This window comes from Papio anubis, chromosome 19 (genome assembly GCF_008728515.1).
Source record: "Papio anubis isolate 15944 chromosome 19, Panubis1.0, whole genome shotgun sequence".
Lineage (NCBI taxonomy): Eukaryota > Metazoa > Chordata > Mammalia > Primates > Cercopithecidae > Papio > Papio anubis.
The window spans coordinates 15,494,817-15,508,792 of NC_044994.1; the positions used below are offsets into that span (position 1 = coordinate 15,494,817).

General features: G+C 45.8%; 1 protein-coding gene across 12 annotated transcripts in view; it reads right to left on the reverse strand.

Annotated features, from left to right (window-relative positions):
• TMEM241 (transmembrane protein 241) overlaps positions 1-13,976 on the reverse strand; it is a 158,241-nt gene that overhangs the window by 30,919 nt on the left and 113,346 nt on the right. For all 12 annotated transcript variants that reach the window (XR_001897251.3, XR_002518643.2, XR_001897253.3 and 9 more), the window contains one exon: positions 4,276-4,340. Coding sequence is in view for 5 of the 12 variants with exons in the window: in XM_009192522.4 (XP_009190786.2) it covers positions 4,276-4,340 (65 nt within the window). In the remaining 7 variants the exon portion in view is untranslated. The remainder of the gene's footprint in view (positions 1-4,275; positions 4,341-13,976) is intronic.

Genomic DNA, 13,976 nt, shown 5'->3' on the forward strand with positions numbered 1-13,976 from the left:
GGGTTTGAAATCTGGTCCAATTGCCTAGTAGCTATAAAATCTTGGGAAAATAAGTATCTCTGGACCTCAGCTTCTTCATCTTTAAAATAGGGATAACTCGGAAGATTGTCGTAAAAGTAAATGAGATAATATTAATGTAACAAATGTCTGAGGCACAGTAGTTGCCCAATAAATGGTTAGTTATTATTATTAAAAAGAAGAGGAAGACACAGCAGGAGGAGGAAGAGGAAGGTGTAGGAACATTTTCTAATTTTTCTTTTCCTTCCATTTGTCTTCCTGGGGCAGGAAATGCCCCCACTGGCACTCCTGAGAAAGGTTAGAAATTCCATTTTCTGAGTGCAGTGAGCAAAACCATTCATTTCTGTCCATCTAGGATGATTCAGATATGGACCTGCCCTCAGGCAGGGCAATGAGCATCTATAGACACTGCAGAGGCAGTGATTTTTGACTTTTATCCAAGAATGGTTTCTGGCACATATGAGGCACTTGATAAATGTCTGTTTACTGAAGGAACCCCTTGCAGCCCAAGGCCACACAAGATGCAAGTTCACCTCTTAGACTCCCCATCACGGTATTCCACAGGGCCACTGGTCCTGCCCCTCACATTTATCCCATATGAATCTCCTGCTGATGTTCACAAATAGCACTGTTGTTTCTGTGGCTATGTCAGCATCCAAGGCCATTTTATCCACAGAAGAATCCTGGGAGATGGGAGGCTGTCCTGGGCACACCTGGGTACCAGTGCTGACCCCCACCAGGCAGCATGGTGGTCCTTGAGTTAAGCAAGTGACAACTCAGCAGGTCCAACTTGCAAACAAATGCAAAAAAAAGAAAAGAAGGAAGGGGAAAGATTAGCTATTAGGACTACTCTGATTGCAGGCACGGGAAAAACACTTACTTTCTTCTTATTTTTTTTTTGAGATGGAGTTTCGTTCTTGTTGTCCAGGCTGGAGTGCAATGGCACGATCTCAGCTCACTGCAACCTCCGCCTCCCGGGTTCAAGCGATTCTCCTGCCTCAGCCTCCCAAGTAGCTGGGATTAAAGGCATGCGCCACCATACCTGCCTAATTTTGTATTTTTAGTAGAGACAGGGTTTCTCCATGTTGGTCAGGCTGGTCTTGAACTTCTGACCTCAGGTGATCTGCCCGCCTTGGCCTCCCAAAATGCTGGGATTACAGGCGTAAGCCACCGCGCCCGGCCAAAATACTTATTTTCTAGAGTCAGGCTTTATTTGAGCAAAGCTAAGCAATACTATGCCTTTTCTTTCCTGATAATACTGGTAAAGAAATGTAAAAACCTATTCCAAAATTTGCCTGCACTTCAATTTTATAGTGCTATTCCGTGGGGGAAAAAATCTGCCAAGTCATATATAGGAACTAGAATGGAAATAAGCACGATCTTAAAGTGGTCCTAGGCATATTTTCCTTTTTAAAACAAAGGACAGAAGACCAGTGAGCAGCAACAACAAATGTGAATTTCTCTACATAATGTGCAGCATCCAGGATTGAGGCCAGGCTATCCCTGGTCACAGGGAAGGAAACAAAACGTTGTCACCAGCCCAAGGAATAGACTATTTATGTGTGATGTGTGTGAGGGCTGCTCGGTGTGGTTTCATTTCAGAAACACTGTTGTGGCTGGGCCCCCAGATCTAACACCTCCTACGGTGAACAGAGTCCACCTCCGTTGGGTTACACATCCATGGCCAAATGTAGCACTGTTCTCACCCTTCAACCAAACTGTGGTGACGTCTGGCAAGAGGAGTTTGAGGGAGTGAAGGATGAGCGACTTTCACTTTTTACTTGACATATTTCTGTATTGTTTTAAATGTCTTATAAATAGCATGCATTACTCTATTGCTTAAAAATACATACATATATATTCCCCAAATTAAAGCATGCCTATTCATCAGCAATGAGCTGTTTTAACCGTTTAAACTCTCCATTACCTTCTCCCTCACCTTCACCTTCCCTGCAGACCACAACCCAAACCCTTGGTAACAATCACCTACTGGTTTGAATATTAGTAATCAGAATAGATAGCATTCTTAACTCTCCAATGGGCAGGTCTTATGCAGAAAGTTCAGGGGTGAAACCCACCTGATCGCTTCATTCTTGTCCTCATGTGGTCATAACCAACTGGCCCTTGAATGAGAGGCGCATGGTCCTAATAAGTTCAGAAGGCCTGTTTCCCGTCTCAGATGGAGAGCTCCAAGGCCTGAGCGGAGGGCGAGCCCGGGGCACTGGTCACAGCTGGGTCCTCTCCGACAGTAGTACTTTCTTTTTTTTTTTTTTTTTGACAGTAGTACTTTCTCTGTGCACCCCTGTGTTACTCATGGCCCAAACCTCCCTTGTGAGTCACGGGCTCTGAGGGCTATGGGGCAGGGCAGTGTGGCCTTTTCCGGGAGGTGTGTCCTGAAGCTACCATCACAACGGCCACACCTACCTCCTGGGATTCTGAGTCCCCGCTGTGTCTCCCCACGGCCATGCGCCTGCCTCAGTCATCCTTCTGAAGAGCCTGCATGTCCCCATCTGCCCTGCTCAGTCATCCTTCTGAAGAGCCTGCCTGTCCCAGTCTGCCCTGCTGAACACCACCCCACACCCAGCTGTCTCCTGCATACCCCCAGGGTCCTGCGCACTGCTTCTGGGAGGGAGGCAGATCCTAATGGGCAGAAAGGAATGAATCTGGTCACAACAGTCAGAACTGTCAGGGAGGAAATTAGCAAGGCGACAGGAAAAAGCTAGCAGGGCTTGCACAGGGTGTGGCCAGGGAAGCCTCTCCGAAGTCACCTCGATTTGAAGACCTGGGGGATGAGCAGTAGTGGCCAACTGAAAGCAGGGAGGAAGGTATCCGGGACGAAGTGACAGGCCCAGAAGCCCTGAGGAGACACACGCCACCGTGGCCAAGGCACAGAAAGGCTCTCCCTCCCTGGACCTCCAGGCAGATTTGGCAAACAACCTATTCCTGTATCTCCGCTCTGTGGTCCAACAGGCACCTCAGCCTTCATACATTCAAACCAATGCCCGATACACCTCCACCACCACCTTGCCAAACCTTGCTCTTCACACAGCATTCTCGATCTCAGTGAAAGGCAACCTCATTCTTTCAATTGCTCCGACCCCAAACCTAGAAGTCATCCTAGACTCCTCTCTCTCAAATCCTAGTGCCTGTATCCTACCATGTCTCCCCACCTCCACTGCTATCAGCCAGTTCTCAGCCATCATCATCTTGCATCTAGATCACGGCCAGAGCCCCTGGTCTTCTTGCTTCCTCCCCACCCCTTGGCACTGCTGTCCCCCAACATCCCCATGGCTCACTCCCTCACTTTCTTCTGGTCTCTGCCCAGATATCTTAGTGAGGCGTGCTGTCTTTATGCAAATGGGTAGTGCATTCTAAACAGGATCATTTGGAGCTTGTCTAAGAGAAAGTTAATGGAAAAATCAAAGAAATAGAAAGACACAGCACGCGTGTGCTCTCTCTCTGTGTGTGTGTGTGTGTGTATACAGTTGCCCCTCAGTACCCACAGGGGATCTGTTCCAGGACTTCCATGGATTGTCAAGTCTCATATAAAATGGTGTTGTGTTTGCCTACAACCCATGGACATCCTCCTGTATACTTTAAATCATCTCTAGATTACTTGTAATACCTAATACAATGTAAATGCTATGTAAATAGTGGTTATACTGTACATAATGACAAGAAAAAAAGTCTGTACATGTTCAATACAGATGCAACCATTGCAGGCCTAAACTACATTGTTGACCCACGGTTGAATCTGAGGATCTGGAACCTGTTCATGCAAAGGGCTGACTCTGTGTGTGTGTGTGTGTGTGTGTGTGTGTGTGTGTGGGTGTAGAGTGGTTTACTAAACATTACATATTGTTATACATATTATATTATACATATTATGCATATACATACATATACATATACACACACATAGTGGTTGACCAGCAGCGGCTGTTCTGGGGTGGATGAGTGAGGGCGATGTTCTGTTTCTTGCTCTGGATGCTGGTTATGGTATACAGAATGGTTGGTTTGTACAAACCCATCAAGTAGTATATTTATGATATATGCACTCTTCTGAATTTGCATTTACAGGTTAATAAAAGTTTTGTTTTTTTTTTAAGTAAGGCTTCACTAATATGAGATTTACATTTGGATGGAGATAAACAGCCAACGCACACTCCCTTTCGGCAACATTTGAGAGCAAAATTTAGCATCCTGATGAAACTCAGTAACTAACTCGCACTTTCTCTCTCTATGCAAAAGACTTACCATCCCATGGTTGCACTGGTCAGGATCGCCTCAAACAGCAATATTGATAAGCCAGCCGTGATTATCTGTAGAAATAATTTCAACAAAAGGTCATTACACCAGCAGGGCTCTGGTAAACTCCAATGTCATTTTTTTCACAAGCTTAGTTCATTTGAGTTCGGATTCCTGCCATCAGGTACTTCTTTCCACTTCGCATGTCCTCTTCCCCCACACGCTTCCTAGTCAGCCCCCTGTACTTAGCGGCGCCTCTGAGCCAAGCATTTGGTGTAGAAAAGGCTAAGTCTTAGTCTGTTTTGGAGGTGAGAATGTTCAAAGAAGCATCTAACTTCCAAATTCTTCAAAAGGGAGGCGCACAGCCAAGGCCGCCCTCATCTCTCTCCAGGGAAGGGGTATATTAAGATAACTCATTTCCATTTTGTCTCAGCAGAGCAGAAATCATCTCCAAGGTCAGATGTGCTCATTAACCTGTTCTCGGATCCTCCAGATAAAAACTTATCTGTCGCCCAGCCTTTGTCCAATGCACCATCTCTCTGTCCTCTCCTAATGCTCCCATCTTTCTGATCCATGACACACATTCTAAGAAACCAGGTGCATCCTGGGGAACGGAGTGATTAAATCATTAATTAATTATTTGCAAATATCTAGAAGCCAGAGGAGAGGGAAGAGGTTACCTTCACATCTCTCAAGGCTGGAAATTCCAGAAAAGTGTCTCAGGAATGGCAGCCATAGGACTTAGACCCCAGAAGTGCCTCGAACCCCTCAGCACCAAGAGTGTGTGTGAACCAGTGGCCCAGCTCTGTCCACATTTGGAATGTCTACCTAAGGAAGGATGTTTCTGGCTTCCAATCTTCTGCATCCTGCAGGTCAAAACAGCTTCCACGGGGAAGGTAAGCTTAAGAATCTGCTTTCTTGCAGTGAGAAGTGGGATGTAGGCCTTGCTGGGAGAGGTTCAGTTGAGCTGCAGGTCCTCAGAAACGTCAGCTACCATCTCCCTCAGGGGGATTTCATGTGCTGTCCTGGAGGCCTCTTTGGGTCTCCAAGCTAGGAGCAAGGCAGCAGACAGACAGGCAGACGGAAGGAGTATGTTTACGACCTCATGGTCACCGTTTACCATCTCAGAAAGAAGTCTGGAACTACAAATCCAGAACCCTCGTGATAGGATATAAACGTGGTGAGATTTTTGGAACTTTTCTTTGTAGTTAAGTCATTTGGTATTACTTTCTGCCTTGCTTTATTGATTTGTAGCAAAAACCTTGACTACAAAAAATGACCTGGTATTGTCCTGAGGGGCAATAAAAAAGTAGATGCCCAGCCAGAGAGACAATTCCAAGAACACAAAGGATAGGGAAAGAGATTTCTATAAGTGGAGACTAATGGTGGCTTTTTCTTAAAGATCATATTGAATGACAACTTTTGAGTTGATGTGCATGATGAATGGATAAATGTCCCTCTTTTCTTTTCCTTTTTTTTTTTTTTTTTTTTTAGGCTGGAGTGCAGTGGCACGATCTCAGCTCACTGTAGCCTTGACCTTTCAGGACTCAAGCACTCCTCCCAGCACAGCCTCCCGAGTAGCTGGGACTACAGGCATACACTGCCACACCCAACTAATTTTTAATATTTTCTGTAGAGACAACGTCTCACTTTGTTGCCCAGGCTGGTCTTGAACTGCTGGGCTCAACCAATCCCACCTGCCTTGGCCTCCCAAAGTGCTGGAATTATAGGCGTGAGCCACCGCGCCTGGCCCTTCTTCTTCTTCTTCTTTTTTTTTTTTTTTAAACATTTAATTTAGGACTTCTGCATCTATGGTCATAAATGAAGTGAGCTAAAATGTTATTACCTCTCAATGCAATTGTCTGGTCTTGGAAACAATGTTGTACTAACCACATAAGTGAGTTCATCAGCTTCTCTGCTTATCCTGCAACAGTTATAGATGATCTTGACTCTGAAAGTTACCCCTGACTTGAAGGCCCCTGGACCTAGATCTCCTAGCTAGGGTGATCTTTAACAGCTATTAACCTAATCAAGTCTTCTCTTTCTTGTTGTTGCATATTTTCCATTTTCACTTTTCCCAAAAATGCATTTCATCCAGGTCTCCCGATTCATTAACATTTAGCTGTTTGGAGAAATATTTTACATTGCTTGTGCCTGTTTGATTACCTTCCTTTTTATTCTTTTTTTGTTGTTCTTGTTATGTTTCTCTTCATTCTCCCCACCCTCTTCATTAGTCTTCACTAAAGTTAACTATGTTGTTAGTCATTCTTTCCTTTTGCAACTTCTTAGACACAGCCTGGGATGGTGCCAATGGAGATGTATTTCTTGGACTTGCTGAGAAAGGCTCCGTCCCACTGATGGATGTTGGCTGTGCTGGCAGCTCGGCATAATGGAACACTTGCTTGATTTACAAGTTGGGACCCAACTTGTCTTTTCTGTGTCCTCACCATTGTCTTTATCGTCCTTGCCTGATTTTACCAGCTGTTCAAGGCCTTCTTTGATTGGCTTCTTCTCTTTGTTCTCTGATTGCCTATCTCAGATGACTTTCAGTCCAGCTGGTAAAAAAGGACAACTGCCCTGGGTCCCAACACACCCACAGCCTGGGCTTTGTGCCTCTGCTCCTCTGTGAGCCTCTTGAGCTTAGGAGGAAACCTGTCTGCCACGAGATAGACAGCCGTTCTGCTCATTCCTCTGAACTGCACCTTTTGCCAAAAAAAACACATCTTAAACATTTTAAACCAGCCCTTACTTGAAAAGAAGGTAGGTTTAGCAGCCACACCGGTGCCTTCGCCATCTGCCGCTTCCTGGAAATGTTTGTATAGTCTCCTGCCTTCTCCTGAGCCACCTTTTCAAAATTCTCAAGAGTTGTATCACTCAAGGGAGCAAGTGTGCTGCTGCCTGAGACCGTTTATCTTATTTCTGTAGAGAATATAGACTGAAGTTGTTTGCACCGTGGGACAACTGTGGGGTCAGACGGGCCCAGTTTTAATCTATTCGGTACAAACTTCTTGCTTTCTTTTACTTCCATCACAAGCCCAATGGTCAGCTCTCTTTTTAGAGGCATTCTCTCTCTCTCTCATTCTCTCTCCCCTCTCTCTCTCTCATACACACACACACACACACACTGTATCTCCCATACACACACACACGTGTGCGCACACGCGGGCACACACACACACACAAACACACACACGAATGATCACCAAAGTTCTACTATTTCATAAAAGTCAGTTCATAAGAAAGGACAGCTGGGCAAGGTGGCTCATGCCTGTAATCCCAGCACTTTGGGAGGCCAAGACGGGTGGATCACCTGAGGTCAGGAGTTTGAGACCAGCCTGGCCATCATGGTAAAACCTCATCTCTATTAAAAAATACAAAAAACTAGTCGGGTTTGGTGGCGGATGCCTGTAATCCCAGCCACTTGGGAGTCCAAGGCACGAGAATCGCTTGAACCCAGCAGGAGGAGCTTGCAGTGAGCCGAGATCGCACCACTGTACTCCAGCCTGGGCAACAGAGCGAGACTTTGTCTCAAAAAAAAAAGAAAGGGCAAGGAGCAGCCAACAACTCTGCTCAGAGAGGCGGACACTAGGCACTGGCGGCCTGACTCCCCAGTGGAGGACTTGCCCCCATGCACTGCCCTCACTGTGGCTACGGTTCAAATGCACGTCTCAGCAGAGTGACAGATTTCTGTACATCAGGAGCCTGTGGAGCTGCTCAAGAACACTCAAAAGTGAGACTGTTAAATCTGCTCATGCCCAGAGTCCGCTCCATTCGTAACTGCATTGAGGAAGCAACAGAAGCCAGGAGAGGCGCAGTGTGCCAAGTCTGGGTACAGGATGTCCCACGTGTAGTCACCCAGGGCACAGCCCAAGAGGCGAAGGGACTCCCTTAACTCACGTGGGGAGCCAGTGACCCAGAGATGGTGTGTGACTGCTCCAGGGACCCAGGGAGTTCGTGGCAGTGAGAAACAGAACCAAGGCCTTGACTCCTAGATCAATTTTCTCCAACAGTCAAAAACTCAAGGGCCCACGCAAGCTCTATACAGCTTTTAAAAAGAAGAACCCAGGCCGGGCGCGGTGGCTCAAGCCTGTAATCCCAGCACTTTGGGAGGCCGAGATGGGCGGATCACGAGGTCAGGAGATCGAGACCAGCCTGGCTAACACGGTGAAACCCCGTCTCTACTAAAAAATACATAAAACTAGCCAGGCGTGGTGGCGGCGCCTGTAGTCCCAGCTACTCGGGAGGCTGAGGCAGGAGAATGGCGTAAACCTGGGAGGCGGAGCTTGCAGTGAGCTGAGATCCGGCCACTGCACTCCAGCCTGGGCAACAGAGCCAGACTCCGTCTCAAAAAAAAAAAAGAAGAACCCAGTGAAAACAGGGCTCCTAGCAGATATCTGCACACCCACGTTCATAGCAACACCACTCACAACAGCCAAAGCCGGAGGCAAACCAGTTGTCCATGGAGGAACAGACAGAGAAGCAAAAAGTGGGGCATATCTATGATGGAATATTATTCGGCCTTAAAGAGAAAGGAAACTCTGATTAATGCTACCCCATGGAAGACATTATGCTAAGTGAAATACACCAGACACAGAAGGACAAATACAGTATCATTTCACTTATATGAGTTACTTGGAATTGTCAAACTCATAGAGACAGAAAGTAGAATGATGGTTGTCAGGGCCTAGGAGGAGCAAGGAATCGGGATTAGTGTTTAATGGGTACAGAGTTTCAGCTTAGGAAGAAAAATTTGTGGAAATGGATGGTGGTGATGGTTGTACAATGGTATGAATTTAATCAATGCCACTGAACTGTCCAGTTATAAATGGTAAATGTCCAGTTACAAAATGGTAAATCTTATGTTTATTTTAGCACACACACAAAATCCATTTCTTTTTCTCTGCTTAAATTCTTTTTTTGAGACGGAGTCTCACTCTGTCCCCCAGGCTGGAGTGCAGCGGCGCAATCTCAGCTCACTGCAAGCTCCGCCTCCTAAAGCTCACGCCATTCTCCTGCCTCAGCCTCCCGAGTAGCTGGGAGTACAGGCACCACCACCACACCCAGCTAATTTTTTTTTGTATTTTTAGTAGAGATGGGGTTTCACCATGTTAGTCAGGATGGTCTCAATCTCCTGACCTTGTGATCTGGCCTCCCAAAGTGCTGGGATTACAGGCATGAGCCATCACGCCTGGCCTTAAATTCTTAATTCTTACCCCTTTCCCCAACTTTGTTTTTGTTTTTTTTTTTTTAAACAAAATATTTTTAAGAGTTGGGGCCTTGCTATGTTGCCCAGGCTAGAGTGCAGTAGCTATTCACAGGTGAGATCAAGGCTGTAGCCTTGAACTCCAGCTCAGATGATCCTCACACCTCAGTTTCCTGAGTAGCTGGGACCACAGGCACCATGACACCTGATATCTTCCTCCTACTTTGCCTGACTAAAGCCCCTAGGCCTCAGGCAAGAGTCCTCCAAAAGGATGATATGTTCTCTCCCCAGCACTTGATTTTTACCTGCTTGATGCCCCCACTACTGTCCTGTTCATCAGTGATCTCTTTACAAGCCTATCTCCCCTCTCTGCACTGTGAACTCTTCAGGTCAAAGACTTGGAAGCCACCACAGGACCAAGCTCAGTGCCGCAGAGCCTGGCTCAGTCACGTTCGACAAAGGCTGGAAGGAACCTGAGCCTCCGATCCTCTCTGGAGGGCACATGAACATGCAACAGGCTTAGTACTGGCTTCCTTTTTGCTCACTTGGAAAGTCAGCTCTGAGGAAGGGGCTCCTCATGTGCTTGAAAGCTCAAAATTTGCTCTGAGACATATGTAGCAACATGCAGTTTCAGCACAGAAACAAAATCTTTTATCATTAAGCCCCAAATAAGCATTTAAAAGCAAAGGGGTAAAATAGGGAAAAGAAAAAAAAAAAAAAGAAGCCCCCTGTGACTCTGGAGCACTTGGAGACTTACAAAGGAATGCACTGGTGTGAGAGTGTGACGAGAAGCATAACTTTAATTCCCGACTTCCAGCTCCTGGGTGACAAGGTCACCCAGGATGATCAGTGATTCTACCAAGAACACACAGGTGTGAAATCTACCCAGTCTTCACTTCCTGCCTAGCCCTCGAAGAGCAGCATTGCCACCTCCCACATCATTGGCTAAGCACTAGTTGTGGGAATGCATTGCTTTTCCCATTTGTACCAGGGGCTTCCTGAGTGATGCCCCTGGTGGTGGGACCTAGGGCACAGGGCCCCCAGGTACTAGCACTGAGGATGGAACCACTGAAGCGGCCTCTTCCCTCCCCTCCTCTCTCACTGCACCCCAACCACCCAAGGCCACACAGTCCACTGAGTGGGACCTTGCTTTGGTCCTGACTCTCCAGCCATACCAGGTTCCCTCTTCGTGTTCCACACTTGACTCTGATCTCTGGCTCTGGCCAGACCTTGGCCTTATGACCAGAACCTTGATTGACGTCCCAGAGAACTAGGACTAATAATTCAGAAGGACTCTCCACTCAGTACTGACCGTTGCCTGGATTTCCAACCCTGTGTCCAACCTGCCAGGTTTAGAGCTTAACTATTAAGCCCCAGTGGACACTACACACAGCCCCCACCAGCTGCACCTCCAGCGCTCCAGAGCCAGCCTCCACATGAATAGCCTCTTAGGCTTGGACACACCTTGGAGCGAGAGTCTCCCAAATTCTAGCCATCCTTGCCTTCCTCTTCAGAGATGCACGCAGAAGGCCTCATGCTCCAAGGCTTTAGGTGTCATGTCACTTGCTCCACAGTTAATCAGTGGATTGGTCTCCTGTTGCATCAAGCAATCCTTTCCTCTGAGTAACAGAAATCGATCCCAGTGCATCTCACTGTGTGGTCATGGGATAAAACCAAGCTCCCAATATTCCAGGGCTGAGAGTCAGGTCCCAAATGTTAACAAGCCTACTGTAGTGTGCTTACCCTGGAGGGCTACTGACATCACCTTCAATGCGATAATATTCCCCAAAGCACAAGAGTCTTTCTCATTCATTACATTTTGTCCTCCAAAAATGTTAGTAAAAGCATAAACATTTTTGAAAAGCCCTCTTGAAATGACTAAAATCTGCCCATGAAAAAACTTCCAGTTACTCTTGGAACTAGCCATTCAAGAAGACCTAAGAAACAGTCATCACCTGTACTATCAATTGGTGTACTCGCTTATAAAAAGCATTTTAAAACACAGATTTTTCCCAAAGAAGAAAGAGTCTTGTCGTCTGAGGAATGTCTCCTTCTCATACGCAGACCCGAATAACAAACACCAGGACCTGCCACAGGCAGAGGGGTGCCAACAACAGCAGAACTCAATACGATGTGTCAGCCGCAGGGCTTTGAACTTCCTGGCTTTGTCAACGGCTGTCACAACCTCTGTGTTATTTAAACAGATTTTGGTATTTAAAGCAGATCAGGTTTGTTTTTCAAACATTCATTTCAATCCTAAGACAAATTTTCCATTTAAGGGAAAAATGGTGGTGGTGGTGGTGGTGAGGGTGCTATAAGTAGGAACCTGCCAGATAATCAGGTATTTGGGAGACAATCAGAGATTTAGGTTTATTATTTTATTGGTTTTTAAATGCATATAACTCTTAAGAAAAAAGTGATGCACACAAGGCTCTCCCTTGCCTGCTTCTTCAGCCCAGTTGCAGCCATGTACCTCCCTTTTAAAGGGGTTGCAATTTTTCAGTTTCCTACCATCATTTTGCTTTTGCTCAGCAAGTTCTCTCTGCCTGGAAACATTTCATAGGTCCACTGACATAATTCCAACTCACCGTTCAAAAATCCATCTTGAGAAAACTTTTACTGAACCTGGCCCCCATCCACACACCCAACTGGATCAAGCACTTCCTCTCAAGGCTCCCACAATCCCTTGCCATTGCACATGCCAAACCCTATTTCAATATGTGATCTTTTCCCAATCAGGGCATGTGCTATTCAGCTTTGAACGTTCAGGGGCTAGCAATAGAGACTTGCATGTGATAAGGGCCTGATAACAGTTTCTGCACCAGATAATCAGAGCTGCTAATATAACCTTTAAGGTCACAGTACTGTTTTGTTTGGTTGTTTAATCCTTTTTCATATATTTGGGAAAACTGGAACCAAGGACTTGAGAACCACTGGAACATTCTCTCTACCCCTTATCCTTCACCAGTTTCCTCCATAGAGTTAGAAAGAGCTTCACAGAGAGGATCTAAGACTATATCTCTCTGGATTCTAGTCCTAAAATGCCAGGGAAGATTCTAATTGGCTTCTAGACCAACTGACTGTGGCCTGGGAGGCAGAGTCATATAAGAATAGGAAGCTCACTCAGGAACTTCATGGTTGGAAGAAGGAAGGAACACTTTATTGGAGGAAGGTAAGGGAAGTGCTGGCAGGCAGAACAACAGGTAGCTTTCTTCTATCTGCCATGCAAAATGTGGTCACAGACAAGCAGCATCAGCAACCCCTGGGAGCTTGCACGAAATGCAGAATCTCAGGTTCCACCCCTGACCTACTAAACAGCATCTGCCCTGGCACAAGTGCCCAGGTGATATGCATACACATTAAAATGTGAGAGTTCTGTTCTACACCCTCCAACTCCAACCACAAGACTCCAGAATGACTTTCCCCAGCTGGTGTGCAAACACGCTGCACTGCTACCTCTCCAGGGATGGGCGGACTCCAGTTCTCCCACAGGCCACCGAGTTGGAGATGTATTTCAGACAGTCTTGGAGTCTATCTGTGCTGCAGACTCACATATGAATGTTACCTTCCTGGTCTTCCTTCCAGGTTAAAGAGTAAAAATCTAATATAAAATTTATCATCTGAGAGTAGGCTCTTTTTCTCCTAGAACCCATAGAACTATTCCAAGCCCACTAGATAGAAATCACAGCCTATACTCATAACTCTATTTGGCATTAAAAATTTTTCAATTAATCCTTATTACCCATCTTACAATTTATTACCACACTCAGTGTAATTATTAACAAGGGACAACCCATGCTAAACTCCAGGCATGGCTATTAACAGTATTTCATATTGCCTCATCAAAATATATGACCCATTAATGTTGCCAGATATCAGACCAACATTTATTATAAGCACAATGGGATTGAGAACATAGATGAGGAACAAAAAGAGATTAGGTTCATGTGAAGGAAGGATAAATTTTAAACCTAGAGAAATCTTAGGTGACTTTTAACAAACTCCTACACCTTATAGAAGCATCCACAAAAGAATGAAACTAAAAAACTGTGACATGACTTATCTAGTTCATGGAAGACAGGGGAAGAAAGTAACCAAAATGTGATGAGGGCATAAAATGTCCCAGACACCAGGCTCTGCTGTATCACAGAGAAAATCTCACGTGATCCTCACAACATCCCTGCACAGGAGGCTGCTTGGCCTTATTTTTACGGATGAAGAAACTGAAGCTCACAGAGGATAAATATCTGCTCAAAACATACAGTTTAAACAAAGGAAGAGTTGGGACTAAAACCCAGGTCTCCTGAGTCCTGTGGCAATCTCCTTTCTAACTCCAAGCTAGCCCTCAACAATGGCTTTGCTTAATCCTGGCTCAGTAGTTCTCAGCCTCTCAGCCCTGATGGCACATTCAAAATCCTGTGAGAAGTTACAAACACACACACACGCACGCACGCACACACACACATACACCACTAATATCCTGTTCCATGTCAACCAAATAAACATT